At 43.9% G+C, this 23,187-nt stretch overlaps 1 protein-coding gene across 1 annotated transcript in view; it reads right to left on the bottom strand.

Moving 5' to 3' along the window:
* kifbp (kinesin family binding protein) overlaps window positions 1–23,187 on the bottom strand; it is a 78,248-nt gene that overhangs the window by 49,437 nt on the left and 5,624 nt on the right. Inside the window, exon 3 of the mRNA XM_084318373.1 lies at window positions 6,482–6,561. Coding sequence (XP_084174499.1) covers window positions 6,482–6,561 — 80 coding nt within the window. The remainder of the gene's footprint in view (window positions 1–6,481; window positions 6,562–23,187) is intronic.

A 23,187-nucleotide genomic window follows, 5' to 3' on the forward strand; every position in this document is an offset into this window, starting at 1 on the left:
CATCCTTTTAACATGTACATGTATTATTAATGTACCTTGCGGTACCTATGAACACATAGTTAAGTACGACTGACAGATGCATTGCAACTATGTGTTCACTGTTGTGTTACCGACTGCTTCTCGGCATAAGCCCCATAATAAGACCATCTCTGGCTTCGTCCAGCGGACACCAGAGCTCAGCGATGCCGCTCGCGGCAGCATATTCTCCCCGCTGGCGATCGGAGCACGGAGGGTCGTGGACCCGCAAGGCAGCCAGTCCGCGATGCGATTTTTTATTGGTTTGTCATGACCAATTACATAATCCAACATATGTGTAAAGAAACAACATATTCCAGTTAACGGTATATTTTTTTAATGATTCGTTACGGCGAAATCAATACTCCATTTGTATAAATTAGGTTAACTGGAGCGTAGTATTGCTGCCTGGCTGAGGGCCGCGTCACGGCTCATGCGCGCGCTCGGCCAATCAGAGCAATGCGGAAGGACAAGTGGGCTGCCGAAAGTATTCACGCATCCGGACCCTCGCTCCCAATGGCTGATTTGGGTCACGTGACCGTCCCACCCAATGGCTGAATTGGAGTATTGCACTGCACGATTGATTGATTGAAAACTTTATTAACAGATTGCAGAATGGGTACACGTGACCGTCACAGGCCCGGAATGATTGATTGATTGAAAACTTTATTAACAGATTGCAGAATGGGTACAGTACAGCTCAATACACACAATTGTTAAGGGGATGCAGACCAGAGAAAGACATTTGTGACATACAGTAAATATACAAGGGGGAGGGAACTGTACATTTATGATGAATTGAAAATGGGGGACCCTGATGTAAACAAGACGGAAGTCTTTCTCTGGTCTGCATCTCCTTAACAATTGTGTGTATTGAGCTGTACTGCAGATATATTTCAATTGCCTTACTTATTTACATAAGTATTATAGGCCTACAGCAGTATTGTACAGACAGTAACTATACTTTTGCTCACACAATATATTGAATGAAAGAGTTTATTTATTTCGAACATAAATTGAAAATAAATAATAATAAAAAACAAGTAATAAACAGATTAAAAGAAAAAGCAGTTCATGTATAATATTGTAAAATAGCTTAGACATAGCCTACTTGCATATAATAGTCATGTATAATAATTCCTTAATTACCATCATACGTACCCACCACATCACATAGACTGTAGTGTATAGCATATAGCAAATGGTTTTACTTTTATTGTTTATTGTTACCCCAAATCTCACCACAGTAGTTCAGATATGGTATACTAGTGAGCAATATAGAATGTACAGTGATTTATCCCCGCAGATGAATGTAACCTTCTGAGTCTTGGCAAATAACACCTCCATGCAGTCTTTGAATGCTTCAATGCTGGAATCTGGAGCTCTGTATACACAACTGACAATCACGTTTCTCAGATCTCTACTAAGATACAATCCATCAAGTTAGGCCTGTCACGATAACACATTTTGCTGGGCGATTAATTGTCCCAGAAATTATTGCGATAAGTGATATTATTGCGGTTTTGAGAGAAATAATTTTTTTGAGAAATGTATTTCCCAAAAGTTTTCAATCAACTTTTTTTTTTACTAATATAATGATAATAGCATAATAATGCAAGGAAACCGTTTCAAAGTGCAATAAACCTTTATTTACCATTGGAAGACATTTTAAATATCCTAAATTACTACCTAACCAATCAGATATGAGGTAGCATCAGAAGCAGAGTAACCTCGTTCCCAGTTTTATCTCCGTGAGAGCAATGATAAAACGAGCAGAGCAATGTGTGTGGACAAGAGGCAGGTTGCTACGTTTACTGTAGGAAGGGGCTTTTAGACCCATGTTTTTATTTTTTGCTTCGAAAAGAGGGACATCCTCTCAATATGCGGGACGTGGGACATTAGGTAAAATGGCTGTGCAGTATACAACCAAAAGCGGGACACCTGGTCACCCTAACTGTGGCTCGCGTTTGTTTACTGTGGCTCGCGGATTATGTGATGGGCAAGCTACTTGGAAAATGTAGTAAGCTACACTACCAGTTACTCTCGATTAAAATATAGCTCAACAATAATCAAATAAACACAAATATATACTATCTCTATTGGAATGGAGACTTTTCAGCACAGGATAAACTAGGGATGGGCAAAAAAAAACAGATCGATTGATCACATGATGTACTTGAGTACTCGTGGAGGAAAACGCTGTACAAAATAAACGTCTTTTCCGGTGTTTTAGACTTTGCTCTTTTATTTTGAAACCCACCGACCGGAAGTATTGTTGTTATTATCCTAGCAGAACCTATGAGCGGACAACTTGTGTCGTCCGGTTCTGTGTTTTTGAGCTAATGATAAAACAAATGTTGAGATTGTTGGTGAACAACTAACTTTAGGTTAGTTTTAACGTTAGCTACTAACGTTAGATGCAGCTACTACAGGCAATCAACGATGAGGAGGAAGCGTCATAGCATCAACACTAGATCTTTAATATTTATTTAGCAGTCCAGTTTCTCCAGGCAGTAGCGTATAGCGTTTGTTCACGCTACATCACTACTTAGGTCTAAAAATAGCTACACTACAAAGAAAGAACACTACTTGGTTCAAAAGGAGCGACGCTACCATCACGCTACTGAGAAATGTAGTTAAGCTATGTAGCGTTGCTACTGCCCAACATACGCATGGTGCTCACAGGAGCTCCCGTGCTGTACTCTGTAGTAACGCCAGCGGCCCGCCTCCCCACACGGAGAGGTACTGGTTCCCGCCTCATTAAAACAAACACGCAAATAGCAATTAATTGCGCCCATCAAAATCATTGCATTCATTTTCATTATTGCGCGATAAATTGATTTATTGCAACAGGCCTACATCAAGTTGTCAATGGTAGTTGACATGCATTCTACAACCTTATATTTGAGGCTATTTTTTATATATAGGGCTACACCCCCACCTCTTTTCCCAATCCTGTTAATATAATTGAGTTCATATCCATTCAACTCAATGTCAACTATTTTCTCAGAGCTAAACCAAGTTTCGGATATTGTTATGATATTGAAAGGTTTATGGAATTGCTCCAAATATTCTTTAATGTTTTGATGGTTAGCATATAAGCTTCTGCTGTTGAAGTTTTAAACAATATAAAACTCAAAAGTATTATTATAATTCTTCTTATAATATTGAAACATAGCAGCAAATAAGTAGTGCAATAATGACGGCATCATCTCATGTTATTTAGACTTCATATCAATAGGGTTTAGCTTTGTCAACACAGGGAAGTTCTACAAACAGGCCAGAGGATGTACATACTGTATGAATATGAGTAAAATATTTTTTTACTTTATAGATTTCTCTTTTCTTTCTCTTGTTTTTTTTTTATCTGTTTATTACTTGTTAGTGTGGGTGACCTGGTGAAGCCACTATAGTAATCTATACTCTTTTTATTATTCTCTCTTTATTCCACCGATTTTGCAAACACAACTCCTGCCAGAGCGTTCGCGCCCCATACACGTGAAAGGTATCAAAACGACCGGCTTGCTCCAAGTCACAGCGCTATTGCTTATCGGAAAGTTTCACCGCACCGTTTGGCTACAAATCGACTTTAAACAGGAACATTTCTGTCCCATTGGAAATGAATGGCAAGTTAGAGTGGAGGAGTTGAAATATTTTTTTCCACCACCTTGGGTAAATTGCGACAGTGATCTCAATTTTGGACATAGGAAAAAAAAACACATCAAAACGATGACACGGCTGTCGGCTCGCTCACAAAAGAAAGATAAATGGAATTGGACATTTCTATCTCAACTGATGACCATTTGTTTGAAGGTTCTCCTCCCCATAGACACCAATGGCTAGCCACTCTAAGAATAGGCTGGTTTTATCGCTTTCCCCCCCTTGTGTTCCGATCGTCACCGCGGCCACAATTGTCAACGGAATGCCACAATATCGCACACAACCCTTCACCTACTCCTTGAAGTGCTCATCTGTGCTTCACAACGCTTCATCTCTTATCGTTTGCTTTTATTCATCGTGAGAAGGACGTCATGCGTCTGCCCTCATTGAAATGCATTGTATCGAAAGTGCAAGTCATTCGTGCCTAATTAGGTAACAGGTGTGTGGCTCATGGCTCAAGGGTACAGCTGACCTGCCAATTACCTCTCATGGAGTTAACCCTTAATCGCCCTTGTGTAGCAGTACTGAATTGCTTGACAGCGCCCTCTGTCTTGCGGGTTGTGTCATTTTACTCAGTAGGGATGTGCTCTTTCATTGGTCTATGTTGACCCATTGAACCTCGGTAGGGATATCCTTTCATTGGTCGATGTTGACCACTCCCCCGACCATTAGACCACGCCCCCGTAGGCCACACCCCCTTAGCCCAGTTTTTTTTTTAACTCTGAAAAGTCTGAATTTTTTTAAAAACTCTGAAAAGTCAGAACATTTTTAAAAACTCAAACATTTTTAAAAACTCGGAAAAGTCAGAATAATTTTTTAAACTCGGAAAAGTCCCAAAAATATAAAAAACTGAAGTTTTTTTAATACGTTTTTTTTGTTTGTCATAGAGACTCGCGAGAGACCCTCTCCCGTTGGCCGGCGGTGCACAGGCGTCACCCACACTTTCACAATTTCCCCCACGCGGAATTGTCTAGTTTTTTATTATTTATTTTCAATTTATGTTCAAAATAAATAAACTCATTCATTCAAGATATTGTGTGAGCAAAAGTATAGTTACTGTCTGTAAAATACTGCTGTAGGCCTATAATACTTATGTAAATAAGTAAGGCAATTGAAATATATCTGCAGTAAAGCTCAATACACACAATTGTTAAGGGGATGCAGACCAGAGAAAGACTTCAGTCTTGTTTACATCAGGGTCCCCCATTTTCAATTCATCATAAATGTACAGTTCCCTCCCCCTTGTATATATTTACTGTATGTCACAAATGCAACAGTAGTGCATTGAGGTCTTTCTCTGGTCTGCATCCCCTTAACAATTGTGTGTATTGAGCTGTACTGTACCCATTCTGCAATCTGTTAATAAAGTTTTCAATCAATCAATCAATCAATCCGGGCCTGTGACGGTCACATGTACCCATTCTGCAATCTGTTAATAAAGTTTTCAATCAATCAATCCCGCAGTGCAATACTCCAATTCAGCCATTGGGTGGGACGGTCACATGACCCAAATCAGCCATTGGGAGCGAGGGTCCGGATAGCGTGGGTCTGCAGAGCGTTGGGGTCCGGAGAGTGTGGCAGTGGGAGGAGCCTTGTATGGTTCTGCGGTCCTGCAGCTGGATGCATCTCCCCCACACAGAGAGTGACTGACAAGTGGTACTGGTTCCGCCTCATTAACCCTTTATCTGCCGGAGCTTATTCTCATCCTTGTATCCAGTCTGCCAGCTCTATTTGTCTATGGAGATGTTCACCTTCTTTGCAGGGCTATAACTTTTTAAATTGTATTGCTAAATTGACATTACTATGGCCCATTCAACATCAATTATCTATCGTTCAGGATGTAGGAACGTTTTACTTTTTCATTCATACAAAAATACGGTCTAGAGTATAAATATGTTTATCGTTTTCTTCAGTATTTCATAGAACGTGAGTTATAGCCATAAATGCATATATTAGATCATCAAATGCCGTTTGATACCGATGAACGTTATATTTAAATGTTCAACTGTGCATGGTCCTAAACGTCATGACTCATCTGCTGGTGACCGGAGGGGGGGGGGGTCGTTTATAATGCAATGACCGACGTTAAATGATTCATGTTGTATGGGTGATATATAGATCAGAGCAGTTTGTATCGAAAATGGTAAACAAACAGGCTGAAACTCAACCCAGTCTCCTCTTACCGTTGGGTGATGAGCGTGGAGCAAAAAGATAGCTATTATGGGATGTTGATCTAGGTGAACCATTTCCGGGTTGTATAATACTATATACGTCCAAATAATGTTGTTTATTGAGTTATGGCAACGGATCGATTATCCAGTGTGTCAAGATGGAGTCTCGCGAGCGATAGCGAGTGGCGGACGGAATAGGGGGGACACCAAGGACTTCCGGCCCCACTTCCGGTTTGGCAACTCGCCGATCGGCCACCAGGTGGCGGTATTGAAGCGTTGGAGAGTTGAGCGGAGTCCTACAGCACCAGTCAAGGATCCGTGGGTGAAATATGAATACCATGACAGAAATTTGAAATATTGATCTCAAAGACGCTGTAAAACATCATTGGCAGATTACGCATGGCGAGGAATGACGTCTTAACACGTCATCGGCGGAGAAAGGGTTAAAACAAACGCGCAAATAGCAATTAATCGCGCCCGTCAAAATCATTGCATTCATTTTAATTATCGCGCCGATTAATCGATTTATTGCTTATCGCGGCAGGCCTATGTGTGTGATAGATGGTTCTCAGGGCTGTAGTGTGTATGTGTGTGATAGATGGTTCTCAGGGCTGTAGTGTGTATATGTGCATTACCTCTTGTTTCTCTCTTGGTGTGATAGCTGGTTCTCCTCAGGGCTGTAGTATTCCGTCATGTCCATTGGTGGACTGCCCTCCTAAACAAGCAGACGGGAAAAGGGGTAGAGATGCAGGGCTGGCCGAAGTACAAGGTGCGATAGTGTATCAAGAGGTGGATATTACAATCTGAGATCACAAAATTATATCTCATATACCGTACTTTTCGCACTATAAGCCGCATATGACTATAAGCCGCAGCAGCTAAATTGAATGATGTGTACATATATAAGCCGCACTGGACTATAAGCCGCAGGTGTTTTTTTTTTTTTTTTTTTTTTGGTCTTTTTCCCCCTCCATTTTCCTCCGATTTTCTCCCATCCCAATGTTAGTCGTATGCCAATTCCCAGTCCCTTCCTGGTCGCTGCGCACTTACCCCCCACAGTCAGATCATCTGGGAGAGTGGAGGCTACCACGTGCTTCCTCCGACACACGTCCAGCCAATCACCGCTTCTTTTCACCTGGCAGCGCGGATTCTCATCGAGAGGGCGTAGCGTGTGGAAGGATCACACTATCCCACTCAAGTCCTATCCGCGCTTAGCAGGCGCCCCGACCGAACTGTAGGAGTCGCTGTTTACAACGACCCGGACCCACCCCGCCAGCTTCTCCCACCCTCTAATACAGCCAATTGTATTAGTGCAGACGGCCAGCCAAGCTGGTGACAACCCCGGAGCTGTGAGCTGGATTCGAACAGGCGAATCCAGCTCACAGCTCCGGGGCTGGTGACGAACGCAATCTCCGCTCGGCCACCTAACCGCCAGCCGCAGGTGTTTTAATGTTTAATTACCATATGTAATTAGCATTGGGACACAATACTGTCGGACAAATAACAAGAATTAACTCATTTACAAGTTGTATTAAGTTTAGCAAATAAGGGAACAGATAAATAACATTTCAATGCAGTCAAAAAAGCAATATTTAGATTTTAACATTTTCGGGTTTGGTCACGTCGAGTCACATATAAGCCGCACCGTTATATAAGCCGCAGGGTCGAAAAATGGGGGGAAAAGCCGCGGCTTATAGTCCGAAAAGTACGGTAATATAATTCCCACTGTCAGAACTGAATTTGGGAAATATGTGTTGAGCTATGCTGCTCCATTCCCCTGGAACTTATTACAATGTTTCAAGTTTCTTTAATAGTTGTCATACAGAAGTACAGAATACTTTTGTACAAAATGCTTCTTACTGTTGCGCTCCAGAGACTGTGCATGACAAGATAAGTATGAAATAAAAACATAGTAAAAATTAGAAGAAAAAAAAGAGGTCACAGTGTTCAGTTTAGACATATGTACAATGTTCGTAGACGTAGTTACCATACAATATACAATACTGTGCAGTGTACTAATATACAATACTATATAGTGCAAGGCATAAATGGACAAGGTGCAGTTTAGGTACAATTCACAGTAGGTGTACGAGTTGTAGTGCAAATCCTTTATCAATAAATATAAAGTGTAAGTGTGTTTGTGTGATCTAAAGTGTGGAGAGTGGGTGCTGCAGTGTGTTGTTTGTTTGAGTGAGTGTGTGTGTGCGTGTGGGTGTGTGTGCTGTGTGCATTTGATGGTTGTTGCATAGTGGTTATTGTTCGTTTAGCGATTATTGTTCGTTTAGCAGCCTGATGGCCTGGGGATAGAAGCTCCTTCTGAGTCTTTCTGTGCTCGCCATAAGACTCCGGTATCGCTTGCCTGACGGCAGCAGTTCAAAGAGGCAGTTGTTCGGGTGGCTCGAGTCCTTAATAATTCTCTTAGCCTTCCCCTTGCACCGCTTGTTGTAAATGTTCTGGAGGGTGGGAAGCCCCCCTCTAATTGTGCGTTCGGCTGAACGTGTCACTCTTTGTAGTCTGCTACGGTCTTGTGCAGTGCTATTCCCAAACCAGGAGGTGATGTTGCCGGTCAGGATGCTCTCTATTGTACATGAGTAGAAGTTCCTAAGGATCTTCTGACTGACTTGGAACTTCCTTAGGCGCCTGAGGAAGTAGAGGCGTTGTCGTGCCTTCTTCACAACACTGTCAATGTGTGTGGTCCATGTCAAGTCCTCGGATATGTGGGCTCCGAGGTACTTGAAACTGTTCACTCTCTCAACTGGTGCCCCGTCGATGCTGAGGGGGCTGTAGTCCTTGACCCCCGACCTCCTGAAGTCCACAATCATCTCTTTTGTTTTGCTGACGTTCAGGGAGAGGCAGTTCTCCTGACACCACTGTGACAGGTTCTCTACCTCTTCCAGGTAGGCCCTTTCGTCGTTGGCAGAGATCAGGCCCACCACTACTGTGTCATCAGCAAATTTGATGATGGTGTTGTTGTTCCGCTGTGCTACGCAGTCATGTGTGTACAGGGAGTAGAGGAGGGGGCTCTTGAAGCTAGACTCCCTCATTTAATAAAGAAAATAATGGACACCTGCTTGCCATGGAGTGCTCATGTTTTATTGTCTTTTTCATTGAAATGTGACATTTTCTCTATGTTTTAGTATTTGTGTGCTTTTACTATCTTGTTTTAATGTGGTTCTATATGTGAACATGTTCTGTATGCTGCCTTCTTGACCAGGGCCCACTTGAAAAAGAGGTGGAAATATCAACATGATTACCCTGGTTAAATAAAGGATAAAAACTATTTAAAGGTCCCATGCATTATAAATGGCCTTTTCCAGTGTTTAGCATTGTATCCTAGCAATTGGGGATTATATCAATGTGGTCTGTGTCATTAATTATCATATTGACTCATCAGTCTAGGAGTTCACGAGATCTTCCCTCACTCAACTAAGCTGTTCTGATTTGACAGTATTGCTGACATGAATATAGCACTGATTTGCATGACTAACGCCCCCTCTATGGTTGACAGCGACAGCAGAGCGAGTGGAAATATCTTCACTTCCTCAAACAGAGCTAGGCAGAGAACGAGCGAGCGATAGATAGAGAGAGAGACAGGAGCTTCTGTCGGGGAAACAAACCGCACGCGGGGAAGCAGTGGCACACACGCATTTACACACACAACCTGGACCGTGCGGGGAAGCAGTGGCACACACGCATTTACACACACAACCTGGACCGCGCTGGGAAGCAGTGACACGCACGCATTTACACGCACAACCTGGACCGCGCGGGGAAGCAGTGACACGCACGCATTTACACGCACAACCTGGACCGTGCGGGGAAGCAGTGGCACACACGCATTTACACACACAACCTGGACCGCGCTGGGAAGCAGTGACACGCACGCATTTACACATACAACCTGGACCGCGCTGGGAAGCAGTGACACACACGCATTTACACACACAACCTGGACCTCGCGGTGGAAGCAGTGACACGCACGCATTTACACGCACGACCTGGACCGCGCGGGGAAGCAGTGACACACGCATTTACACGCACAACCTGGACCGCGCGGGGAAGCAGTGACACGCACGCATTTACACGCACAACCTGGACCGCGCGGGGAAGCAGTGACACGCACGCATTTACACACACAACCTGGACCTCGCGGCGGAAGCAGTGGAGAGATAACTTTATGCTCCGTGTCCAGGGAGCGAAATTAAAGCCCGCCAAGCGCCATTTGCGGGCAGATTTTACATTTGGCGGGTGGGACTGAGAGGTCTGTCCGCCATGTGGCAGGCAACGAAATAGTCATGTGAAAACCGATCGAATAACATGATCCAATTCTTAGCGGAGTTCTCACTCGCTGTCTCAAGCACACAGACATGCAACGCGCTGCTCCTCCCTCCTCCAGCCCCTCCCAACCCCATGTAAACAGAGAGGCTAGAGTCGGGCCGGGCAGTCTGCCGACTGCTCTAACGTTAGCTACCGTTACAAAATGACCCAGTCAACTATTTACTTTTAGTTTAATACTGAGGCATTGTCCGTTATCTAGCCGGCTAGCTACTGATAGCAACAAATGCTCCAGCAAGTCTAGTAGTGCATAATACCTCCGTTGGATAGGTAGCTACTGTAGTGATATGCAGTAGGTACCATATAATGCCGGTGTGCAACCCGGACGATATATAAGAGTGCACCAGTATGTACGAGCGTCTCTATGTCAACCAAGTAAACTTGAGTCCAGTCTGCAACTCGTTGTCTTCATTGTCTCGATAACACTTCATGATGACAGCGGTAACAGTAGTGGATTGCTACAAGCAGGACGGGAGATTGTCTGAGGATAATTCTGCATCGGCACGTAGGAAACCCGTCACTCCGTCAGCGCTAACTCGGCGCTAATGAAGCAATCTGACAGCTGACAACTGACAGCAGCAGTCCACACGCTGGAAGCGCAACCCGAATGAGAAGACGTCATGGCATCACATTTGCCAACAATGAATTGGGCCGACCCGGATCAGGGTGAGGCTATTTCATTGTTTAAACAAAAAATGTCTCTTTACCTGGAAGATGAGGAAATAGCTGGCGATGCTAAACGGGCACGAAAAATATGTTGTGGCATTGGAGATGAAGGACTGAAACGGCTGAATGCTAGTGGACTCAAAAAACAGACGAAAGCATTGATGATTTTGTGACCAGAGCCAGAACATTAGCTCAAAAATGCCAGTTTATTGATGAAGAGCTCAATGAACGTTTAATGGAGCTGATCATTGCCAGCACACCCCACGATGCTCTGAGGAATGACCTGTACAGCAAACCCAAAGGCCATCCTCTACAAGAGGTGCTACAAGAGGGGCGGAAATATGAAGCCCTATCAGCAGGCAATGAACAGTTACACCAACTGGGTATGTCACATGGTGAGAAAATACATGCAGTGGACAGAGGGCGAATATGCCAAAACTGTGGCAGGAGCCATAAACCCCGTCAATGTCCTGCATTCAACGATGAATGCTCTGCCTGTGGTACCAGAGGCCACTGGGCGAAGTGCTGCAGGAAAAGCAGGCGGCAGGGACGCCTGTACGTTAATGCCAAGCAAGCAGTGCAAAAATGCTTCCGCATTCGTCACCGCACGCTAGTGCGGTAAAGCGCCCTTCTTTTCAGACAAATGCTACCGTGCGTGCACCGGCGGCGGCGTGCTCGCTCAGGTGCGTGCGTGCGCCGGCGTGCTCGCGCGAGGTGCCCGCGCATGCGCATGAGATCCCGCCTTGGTTGGAGCTCAATATATATAAGTCACCGCCCCTTATTCAGTATCTAGCAATAGCTCAATTGGCAAGGACACATGGCTGTGGATCCTATGGCTTGTTTGCTGGCGAGTTCGAATCCCATCGAAAATATTTTTTAACGTGATTTTTTTTTAACGTGTATTCTTTCGCCGGTTAAGGTTAGGCATGGTTAAGGTTAAGGTTAGGCATTGTTTCGGAGTTGGTTAAGGTTAGAACGGTTAAGTTTAGGCGCTGTTAAGGAGCTGGTTAAGGTTAGAGTTTGTCAAAGAGAATGGCAATATAATTTCTATGGTTAAGGTTAGGCATGGTTAAGGTTAAGGTTAAGGTTAGGCATTGTTTCGGAGTTGGTTAAGGTTAGAACGGTTAAGTTTAGGCGTTGTTAAGGAGCTGGTTAAGGTTAGAGTTTGTCAAAGAGAATGGCAATAGACAGCCTATTTCCGCGCGACCTGGGCGCTGGGCGGCGGAAAATGAAAGGCGCATTACTGCATGCCACTACGGTAAGTTTTTGCACTGCTTGCTTGGCATAAAGCTACACGCGGCAGGGACAACAACGCTTCGGTCAAAGCCAAAGAAGCAAGTCTCCCCCACCACCACAAAGACAGGACAGACAACAGGCCTCCAGGAGTTACCACAGACAGCGGGGTGAGTCCCATATCAATGCGATACAGCACAGAGGCTGATGAAGAAGGGGAGTACCAAACAAAATTCTACTCAATCACCATCAGTGAGAAGTGCATGCACAGCATTGAGAGCAAGCCACCCAGAGAAGAGGCATACACAACACTGAACGTGAGACCACCTGACCTACCAGGCCACAGACATACACTCCGTCTAAAAATAGACACAGGGGCATCAGGCAATACTCTTCCACTACGCACCTTCAGACAGATGTATGGCAAGGATGCGTGTGCGCAGGAAAAGCGGAGGAAAAATTACAGGAGGCTATCGGCATACAGTGGTCATCAGATTCCCTGTATGGGTACTATCGACATTCCATGCCAGTACAAAGACTCACAATGGATCAATGCCAGGTTCTATGTTGTGGATGTGCCAGGTCCAGCTGTAGTTGGACTGCCAACCAGTGAGCTGTTAAACCTGGTAACTGTCAATGTTGATACAGTAAACAAGAAGGTTAACAACAGCCAGAGACCACTGAAGAGGATATCAAACATTGCGGAGCTAAAGAAAGCTTACCCAGACCAGTTTGATAAATTAGGCAATTTTAGTGGAACCGCTAAGCTCTTTTTGAAAAAGGATGCTGAACCTTTCATTGACCCACCACGGAAATGCAGTATCCACATCAAAGACAAGCTAAAATCAGAGCTGGATAAAATGGTGGAGCAAGAAAGAAAGGTGGAAGAACACACAGACTGGTGCTCCAGTCTGGCGTACCGCACAAAAAAAGACGGCTCCCTTAGGCTATGCCTAGATCCTCAAAAACTGAATGCCAGCCTTAGGAGATGCCCACACAAAATTCCAACTGTGGAGGAATTAAACCCAGAATTTGCTAATGCCAAAATATTTAGCAAGCTTGACGCAAAAGCAGGGTATTGGTCTATACACCTGGATAAAGACTCACAACTCCTAACAACATTCCGGACTCCATTTGGCCGGTACTGCTGGAAGCGCTTACCATTCGGTCTGAGTGTCTCTCAAGACCTCTTCCAGGCCAAGATGGACCAGATCCTAGAGGGGCTCCAAGGTGTTGTCAGCATAGCTGATGACATAGCAGTATATGGAGCAAACGAGGAAGAGCATGACAAGAACCTGACCAACCTGATGCAACGAGCTGGCGAGGCAGGTGTTGTTTTCAACAGCGACAAGTGCACCATAAAACAAAGCAGCATTTCCTTCTTCGGCAACCTGTACACAGGCAAAGGCATCAGGCCAGACCCAGATAAGATCAGGGACATACAACACATGCCAACACCCCAAAATAAAGAAGATCTGCACAGATTCATGGGAATGCTAACATACCTGTCCCCCTATATACCAAAGTTTGCGGATAAGGCTCACACCTTGAGGGGGCTGCTAAAAATCGAAGCTCCATGGATATGGGACCACCAGAAATGCTTCGAGGACCTGAAGTCTACGGTCACCGAGCATGCGTGTCTGAAGTACTATGACCCAAACACACCTTTAACCCTTGAAGTGGATGCATCACAGAAGGGATTGGGCATTGCTTTGGTGCAGAACAACAGACCCATCGCCTTTGGCTCAAAGACACTGACTAACTGCCAGTCAAGATACAGCAATATAGAGCGAGAGATGCTAGCCATTGTATATGGGATGCAGCGATACCACACGTACCTGTATGGGAAATCCTTTCTCGTGGTAACAGACCACAAACCACTCATGACCATATGTGCAAAACCACTGCATGCTGCACCACCACGATTCCAGCGCATGCTGATAAAGACACAAGGGTACAATTATGAAGTCATGTACCGACCCGGTACTCAAATGATCCTGGCAGACACCCTCAGCCGGTTGCCAAACCCAGAAAACCATGGGGACATAGAGCTAGATGAGCGCATTGATGGAGTTGATATGGAGATCGAGGATCAGAAGCAATATACCATTGCATTAATAAACTTCTCCCCTGAGAAACAGGACGCTCTCCGTTAGGGCTGGGCGATAAAACGATAACGATAACTATCGCGATAAATTATTTCCTCGAAATAAACATGAAACGTGGTCGCAAAGTTTCGATATATCGATTTTCCAAGCTTGGATATGAGCACACGCACTAACAACCAATCAGTGAAGGAGATGGCCGATAGCGGAAGGAGACCGGGAAGGAGGCGCGGAGGTAGGACTCAAGTAAACAAGGCTGGCTAGGTCTAATTAGCTTGCACGGCGCTATTTTACAGTTTACCTGCCGAGTTGGTGTGTGTTTTGAATTCTGAGGGTAACTGTTATAGTAGTGTGGGGTATACGGTGGACGTCGTTGCAATGAATTGGGTGGAACAGAGTATTTTAGGGTCATTTTTAGTACATTGTCATGAGATACTCCGCTCGGAAACGAGGCTGGCTAGGGCTAATTAGCTTGCACGGCGCTATTTTACAGGTTACCTGCCGAGTTGGTGTGTGTTTTGAATTCTGAGGGTAACTGTTATAGTAGCGTGGGATATACGGTGGACGTCGTTGCAATGAATTGGGCGGAACAGAGTATTTTAGGGTCATTTTTAGTACATTGTCATGAGATACTCCGCTTGCTTTGGCTAACTGCTAACGTGCGCGGACTGATGACGACATCAACTCGACTCTCGAGACATTCACAGCAGCAAAACAAGTCTATTAATTAATAGCCCGTCCATCGGCGCCGGGCATAATAAGTTAATTAAACTTGACAGACATTATATCGACGATAATTATCGATAGAGTTATATGAAAATAATTTTATAATTTTATCGCGATAACGTTTTTGGCCATATCGCCCAGCCCTACTCTCCGTACAGAAACAGTGAGGGATCTCAAACTTAATGCCCTCAAAGAAGTCATTCACCTAGGATGGCCAGAGCACATCAAAGACCTGCCGAAGGACCTGCATGCTTACTGGTCCTTCAGGGATGAGCTCGCAATGGAATCAGGAGTCATATTCAAAGGTAGACAGGTACTCATCCCAGACTCCATGACTGAGGACATCCTGAAACAGTTACATGTGGGCCACCAAGGGATTGAGAAAACGTGTCGCCTTGCCAGAGAAAGTGTTTATTGGATCAAAATGAATGAATGATGACATTGTGTGTGTGGAACATCAAGATGCAAACCCAAAAGAACCTCTCTACCCACACCACATACCATCCAAACCATGGCAGTCTATCGCTTCTGACCTATTTGAGGTCAAAGGTCGCCAGTTCCTTCTGACTGTGGACAGGTATTCCAAATATCCACTGGTGGATGAAATGCCTAATGTGTCTAGCCATGCAGTCGCACAAAAAATGCAGATGTACCTGTCGCTGTTTGGCCGAGTAGACGAGATCCTAACAGATAATGGCCCACAGTACACAGGGCAGGCCTTCCAAAGGTTTGTAACAGACTGGGGAGTCAAACACATCACAAGCTCTCCCCATTACCCAAAGAGCAATGGGTTCATTGAAAGGCACGTGAGACACATCAAATCAATTGTGACCAAAACCCTGGAACAGGGAGGCAATCTACAGATGGCATTACTACAAGTCAGAGCGACGCCCATCGACAGTAAACTGCCATCACCAGCAGAATTGATATTTGGGAGACCTGTCACCACCCTGCTGCCAAGTCTGGCAGAGCCAGGCAGGGAGGAGCATAGGATTCACATGGAACAGAGAACAGCGGACCTAAAAGAGCATCACGACCGCAGCTGCCGCAGAGAATTACCCCCACTCTGCCCCGGACAGCATGTGACTGTGCTGAACAAGGATAGAGGGACATGGCATCCAGCTATCATTGTACAAAAATGCAATGAGCCAAGAAGCTATGTTGTACAAACACCAAATGGCAACCAGGTCAGGCGGTGCAGGAGCCACCTGCGTGAGCTATAGAGCTGCCGCGGTATTGCTGTTTTCCTTACCGCACAAATTTGCTAAATATTTCCTACCGCTGCGGTATTACCGCACGCACACAAAAAATAAAAAATAAAAACGTTTGAATGCATTTTTTTTTAGTAGTAGTCTACTCTTTATAGCATATAGCCTGCCTCTAGTCTAAATGTCTATCTTTAGAGGATGACTTTGCAGCATGAATATTGTTTGGGATTCGGCAAGCACGCATTAGTTATTGAAAGTGAAACACGGATTCGAAGTTTACCCTCTGGTCGTGCGCCGTTCACTCGGTGTCGCGGGCAGGGCTGGTTACCCCCCCCGACCCTTTCTTATTATTATTACTATAAAGTTACTACTTTATAATAAAGGCATTCGTTTTGTGGCATTAACATTATATAGTTATACGTTCAATAACATCACTGAGCGTATTTACCGGACGATAGCAAGGCAAGCAATACTCTATTCATATCTCAGTTCCTTTCTTTGCTCAGAGCGTGCTGAGTTGTCCCATTCTGCGGTCTGTTAATAAAGTTTTCAATCAGACAAGTGTATAGAACGAAGGGCTTTTATTATAACATTCGTTGCAGACAGTAAAATCATTATGTCTCGTTTAGTACTCCTGAAGAGGATGGTAGTCCACTCCGGCGGAGAGTTAAAGCTAACGTTATTAGCCGTGTTGTGATGATCTGACATTCAGGACGTAAAAAACGTGTGACGCGTCTCTCTTCTGACCAATCAGTGGTCTGCAATGTTTCACGTGACTTTTCTGGTACCCAATAGGGTCGCTTGGAACCTCGATAGAGAAGTAGGGTATATCTGCAGAGCCGCAAGCCCAACGAGAGGAGGATAATTTATTATTATTATTATAAAAAACAGCGGTGACGCGGTATTCAGCCTACTCTGCGGTGGCCGTGATGTAACAGAGATACCGCGGTAATGCGGTAATCGCGGCAGCTCTAGTGAGCTATACATCCCACAGATGCAGAGAAGTCCAACAGACACACTTTGCTGTGCCACAGCTTCAAGAGGACACCCACGAAGGCCCACCGGAAACACCTACAATTAGGGCTGTCTTAAATGCTTCGAAGCTTCGAACGTTCGATTCGATGGCACAAGCTTCGAACATTAAAAAAAAATCGAAGTAAAAAAAAAAAAAAAAAAAAAAAAAAAAAAATCAATTTTTTTTTTTTTTTTACTTCTATTTGTGTGTGTGTGTAGGTGTGTGTGTGTGTGTGTGTATGTGTTTGTGTGTGTGTGTGTGTGAACTACCCATCCCAGTTAGGACAGCCGAATCCCGTCCAATCTTTCGCCGTCGACTAAAGACTCACTTCTTCAACCATTATCTGAAATGATAAAAAAAAAAAAAAAAAATCTAACCGTGACTAACCTTACTGTCATGCACTTGTCCTAATAAACTAACCTACACTGTAACACGCAACACTTTGATGAACATTGTTACTCAGCTGATAGAGTTGTACCCTTCTTGCTGTCTTGTCGTACAGAACTTGTAAGTCGCATTGGATAAAAGCGTCAGCTAAATTACTAAATGTAAGTGTGTGTGTGTGTGTGTGTGTGTGTGTGTGTGTGTGTGTGTAGGTGTGTGTGTAGGTGTGTGTGTGTGTGTGTGTGTGTGTGTGTGTGCGCGCACCTTGTAGAATTCCACACATAAGAAAGAAAGATACTGGGATGAATAAACAAAATAGGAAATAAAATGTAGAAATGCATGCAATACATAAATAAATATGAATCTCCATATATGAAATATAACATTTAGATAAGGTGCTACTGAGATGTTTTGGTGAGTTCTTTGTTTTTTTGTGGAAGTTGCCCTTCTTAAAAATGCATGAACATTCACTGATAATTGGTCTGTAGTGGAGTCTACAAGGTCTACATTGCCGGACCATGTAGAATCCGGACCTTGTAGACTGACATAATTCTGTGCATAGTTTAGTCTACACAGGCCATTTTTCAAATAATCAAAATCTTACTTCATTCATCTTAAACATTCTTGATTTGGGGGATTGGTAGTTCCCATGAAATCTGAAGTTGTTCAAACGACAACAGCGATCCACCTTGAATTAAATCACACAGCCGAGTGAAACCTTGTTGGATGCGTCAGTCACGAAAGGGGCTACTTAATTAATTAATCCAACCCACTTTATTTATAGAGCACATTTAAAAACAACAACGTTTACGAAAGTGCTGTACAAGTCCCACAACATAAGATAAAAAAAAAAAAAAAAAACGAAAAAAAAGAATATTAATTTTTTTTTTTTTTTTTTTTTTTTTTTTTTTTCTCGAAGCTTCGAATTAAAATCGAAGCTCGGCCCCGAAGCTTCGATTGCCAAAAAAAGCTTCGAATGTCAGCCCTACCTACAATGCAGAGTGACCCACCGGAAACACCTACGATGTCACCCTGTACTACACAGGTGCCCAATAGCCAAGGTCCAAGACGCACAAGATGTGGGAGGGTTGTAAACAGACCAGATTATTTCAAAGACTATGTGACATGAGCACACAATATTGCACGGAAGATGCCCACTACAGAGGGCCAGAACAACACCAGGAGCACAAGGCTGGGTCATCATGGGGACTCTGGTGCTTTGTTATCATTATGGTCGTGGGGGGTGAATGTAAACCTAAATAAGGGGGAGGATTTGCACTTGGTGATGTGATTTCAGTAGACTATTGACATAAGTGTTCCGCTAATTATATGGGGCGATGCTGCTAAACAGGGGGGATGTAGTGATATGCAGTAGGTACCATATAATGCCAGTGTGGAACCCGGACGATATATAAGAGTGCACCAGTATGTATGAGCGTCTCTATGTCAACCAAGTAAACTTGAGTCCAGTCTGCAACTCGTTGTCTTCATTGTCTCGATAACACTTCAGCTACCTAGTACACGTTAGCTCCAGTAGGTCCAGCTGCAGCGCCGGAGAATCCTTGCTGGAGCTGGAGGCTACTCGAGTATACACACAGACAGTGGAGCTGTTTGCAGATAGTAGGGATGAATGGGAAATTCTTGGCCGAAACCGATACCGAAAATCAGGTAGCTTTTTTTAGCTACCTGATTATGGCAAAAGACATGATTATGGCTAAACTTAACTTAAATAATATTAATAATCACTATTATGGGCCCATAAAACATTTATTCAGCACTTTTGAATGCATACATTAATTCCAGACTGTTAAGACTAAAAGACTACAACGATTGATGACGACTTCCTGTCCTCGCATTTCCATTTCCGGTTTAACGATACATTTTCAACAACAGATTGCTGCTAATTAAACACTTCATTTAAACGGAGTAACGTTAGCGTGTAGTGTAGTATGAACTCGTCATAACGTTAACATTACTCAGTGTCCACTGTTGCTGCCACCGTTGCGTCGCAGATGGATGGTACACTGTTAGCTCCGTAGCTAATCCGCTCCTAGACTACTGATAGCAGTACCGTTAACGTCGGAGCTGATCAATACTCCGGTTTTTTCTAATTTAGTTTAGAACCGGGTTTCGGGGGGCATCCCTACTCCCAAGAGGAGTTAGTTACCACAGGCTGTAGAATGCAGGAAGAGCTGCCAAGCTGCTCACGTTACATGTTGCGCATGCTACCGGTATGTCTGTAGTCGCGTTTTGATGACGTCATCACAACAACACGTTATTTGACTTTCGGTCATATATTTTCGGTGCTAAAACCCTTTCGGCCGAAAGCCGAAAGAGCCTTTTTAACCATTTTCGGCCGATAATTTTCGGTAGCCGAATTTTCGGTGCATCCCTAGCAGATAGCGAGCATTTTGACTTGTTGCGTGGTGGCGATAACGTTAGCTACCGTTACAAAATGACCCAGTCAACTATTCACTTAGTTTAATACATGAGGCATTGTGTAACGTTATCCAGCCGGCTAGCTACGGATAGCTCCCGACATCAACAAATGCAATAGTCCAGTGCATAATACCTCCGTTGGCTAGGTAGCTCACTAGTCACTACGAAATGTCGCAGTAAACTAAATAGTTCACTGAGGTGTTGTCCCAACGCCATCCAGCAGTAGCTACAGAAAGCTCCTGACATCAATGTCCTACAACAACAACATGCGTATTCGAGTCCCTGGCTTACATCGCTGCTGAATAGGGTCCAGCTGTAGCTTAGGAGAATCCTTTTGCATGCTGAATGTAGCGTTTAGCGCCAGCTGCAGCGCCGGAGAATCCTTGCTGGAGCTGGAGGCCACTCGAGTATACACACAGACAGTGGAGCTGTTTGCAGACAGCGAGGTGGCGATGTCTCGCAGATAACACAATCACAAGTATGATTATATAATATATATATTTTATTAAAAAAAATTATATAAAATAATAATAATATTTTTTTTATCAAAAAAAAGTTGGCAGGTAAGAAATATGCTTGGCGGGTAGATTCTTCCCATCTACCCGCCACTGGCCGGTGGGTCAAAAAGTAAATTTCGCTCCCTGTCCGTGTCCCTATCTCTCGCTCCCTCCCTCTCTCCGTCTGCCAGTCGCAGACTGTGGGTGACTGTCACTCAAAGCACTTATGGGCGGAGCCCATCCAAAAATAGCCTGAAATCCTGAGGCTGAAAAATTATTCTTTTGAGTACTTGATCAAAAATATAAAACAATGAATGTTTTTGAAAAATACCTTACAGATGTGTTCCATATACTGTCAGGAATTGTGTAAAGTTGCCCAAATAGTGCAAGGAATAGCAATGCATGTCCCCTTTAAATAAAAAACTGAAGTCTCAAGCACATCTGCAAATCATGTTATGATTTCTCAAAAGACAACAGAGTGACGGAAACACTAGCTGGTTATGATGTACAATTAGCACAGATTTCAATGGACATAATTATATTGCATCCCTTCTTGAAGGCTCAAAGGAAAACAGAGATTCCACAATTGATTCATCCGGCAGGCGGCAGATCAGGAAAGGAAGGTGTGTTCGTTTTAAAACCGCAAATCTGGAGGAATTTGGAAAAAATGGGATTGTGGTCAATTAAATGTATTTCGTAGCTGTTCAAAGGTAGGAAATATGTTATTAATATGAAGGGTCTTCATATTATCTATTCCATTCCTTTCCAATATACCAAAAGACTCATCCATTATAGAAGAGGTGGCTGGGATAAACGGGAGCAAGCAGAGAGCCCTTCTGCCATCCATAGTTTTTCCTGATGTTAGACCATGTTTTCAAAGACTGTTACAATGGGATTGTTCTTAACATAATGTAAAGCCAGAGACAAAGGAGAGAACAAAAGAGCATTTAATTTGCACCCAACTTGGACACTCAGCATGTTAATCAAAATGGCGCCAAAAGGAAAGAGCACAAATATTACACGCCCAAGAATACAATTGAAATTTTGGTAATTCCATTCCCTCATTTGGCTTCAGTCGCTGTAAATAGCCTTTCCTGATTCTATGTCTCTTCTTATCCCAAAATGAATATAATTGTATCAATTCATGCAAAGAAGGATTTATGTATTAACTCATTCAGAGCCACGCCGTCGCCCATATGACCAAATTAGGGCTTCTATGCCAGCACTTTACTCAATGGGAGGACGGGGATATTTGCGAACGCTTAAACTATATCTTAAATTATGGCTATGGGTCTAATACACCAGTCGCTTATCAATGACTTGCTTGCAGTCAACATGTACGAAACGGATTGTTTTTTTCATCAGTACATTTCCGTTTTATACCGTTTTGAATACAAGTATAGTTTGAGATTTCTAGTAATTCCAGAGAAATACGCGATAATCGCCCTTTAGTGGAATACACAAAACACGTAATTTTTCGGCTGATTTATGAATCGTTTTCAAATAAACGCTAGATTATCGAGAGTATATGTGTCCTTATGTATGATACAAAAGCGGGCTGAAAAATCGCTTATTCGTGACTTGCTCATCGCTAACGTCACACACACACTCGCTCCGATGGCGGTGATGGGAACATCTGATTAACCCAAGATTCGTAACATAAATTCCTTACCTCAGATCAGATGTTCTGCAAAAAGATTAATCCAATTCCTGATCGCCATTCCAAATATCGATAGTGTTTATTGATCCAACGTTATAGTCCAAAACACATAACTGAGACTTCAGGAACCAGCTGACTTGATTAAAGGGGCGTGTTTAAAACAGGCATTTTGTTTTCTTAAGTGCCACATTAAGGGCCAGGTGTTAGACAGCAGTAATTAGTGATAGTGATTTAAAGGCTTGCTGGCTTAGCGTTAGCGAAGGAGTTTTCCTGGGAGTTACCCGCAGAGGGATCCACCGATCCACCTAGTGCTAAGTACACCATAATCCTATCTTTCACTCGACTCTGCTATTTCTCTACTACCTCGCTTCCTCCCTACAACTTTCTCCCTGCCACTCTTGACACCACAATGTGTCTCATACCTATATCCATAATCTGCTCCTCCAGAACAGATTCAACCCACCCACTGCAGTTTGCTAGCAACCCGGCTAATCTCTCCTACCCTCCTACAGCCACTAATACACCTGTCACAGTACGGGGAGGCTTATGGAATTGTCAATCAGCAGTCAAGAAAGCGGACTTCATTACTGCCTACGCCCATAGTCAAAATCTGAAGCTCCGGGCTCTAACTGAGACCTGGATAACCCCTAATAACTCATCAACACCTGCAGCATTATCTACAAACTATAACTTCACTCACACGACCTTCCAGACGGGGTGGAGGCACTGGCCTCATGACATCTCCTTCATGGGCTACAAACTTAACACCACTCCCAGAACCGTCACTCTCCTCTCTCGAATATCATGCAGTATCCGTCTCTAATCCTTTCAATCTCACCATTGTTACACTCTATCGCCCTCCAGGTCCGCTCGATCACTTCACAGATGAGCTGGACATGCTTCTAAGCTCCTTACCGGAAGATGGTACCCCTCTCCTTCTATTGGGCGACTTCAACCTGCCTGACTCATCTCAGTCAGTCCCGGTGGTCTCCCTCCTACAATCGTTTGACCTGACTCCCACTGCCATCCCTCCCACCCACAAAGCAGGCAACTCCTTGGATCTCATATTTTCC

Source organism: Notolepis coatsorum (assembly GCF_963971535.1).
Source record: "Notolepis coatsorum genome assembly, chromosome: 1".
Lineage (NCBI taxonomy): Eukaryota > Metazoa > Chordata > Actinopteri > Aulopiformes > Paralepididae > Notolepis > Notolepis coatsorum.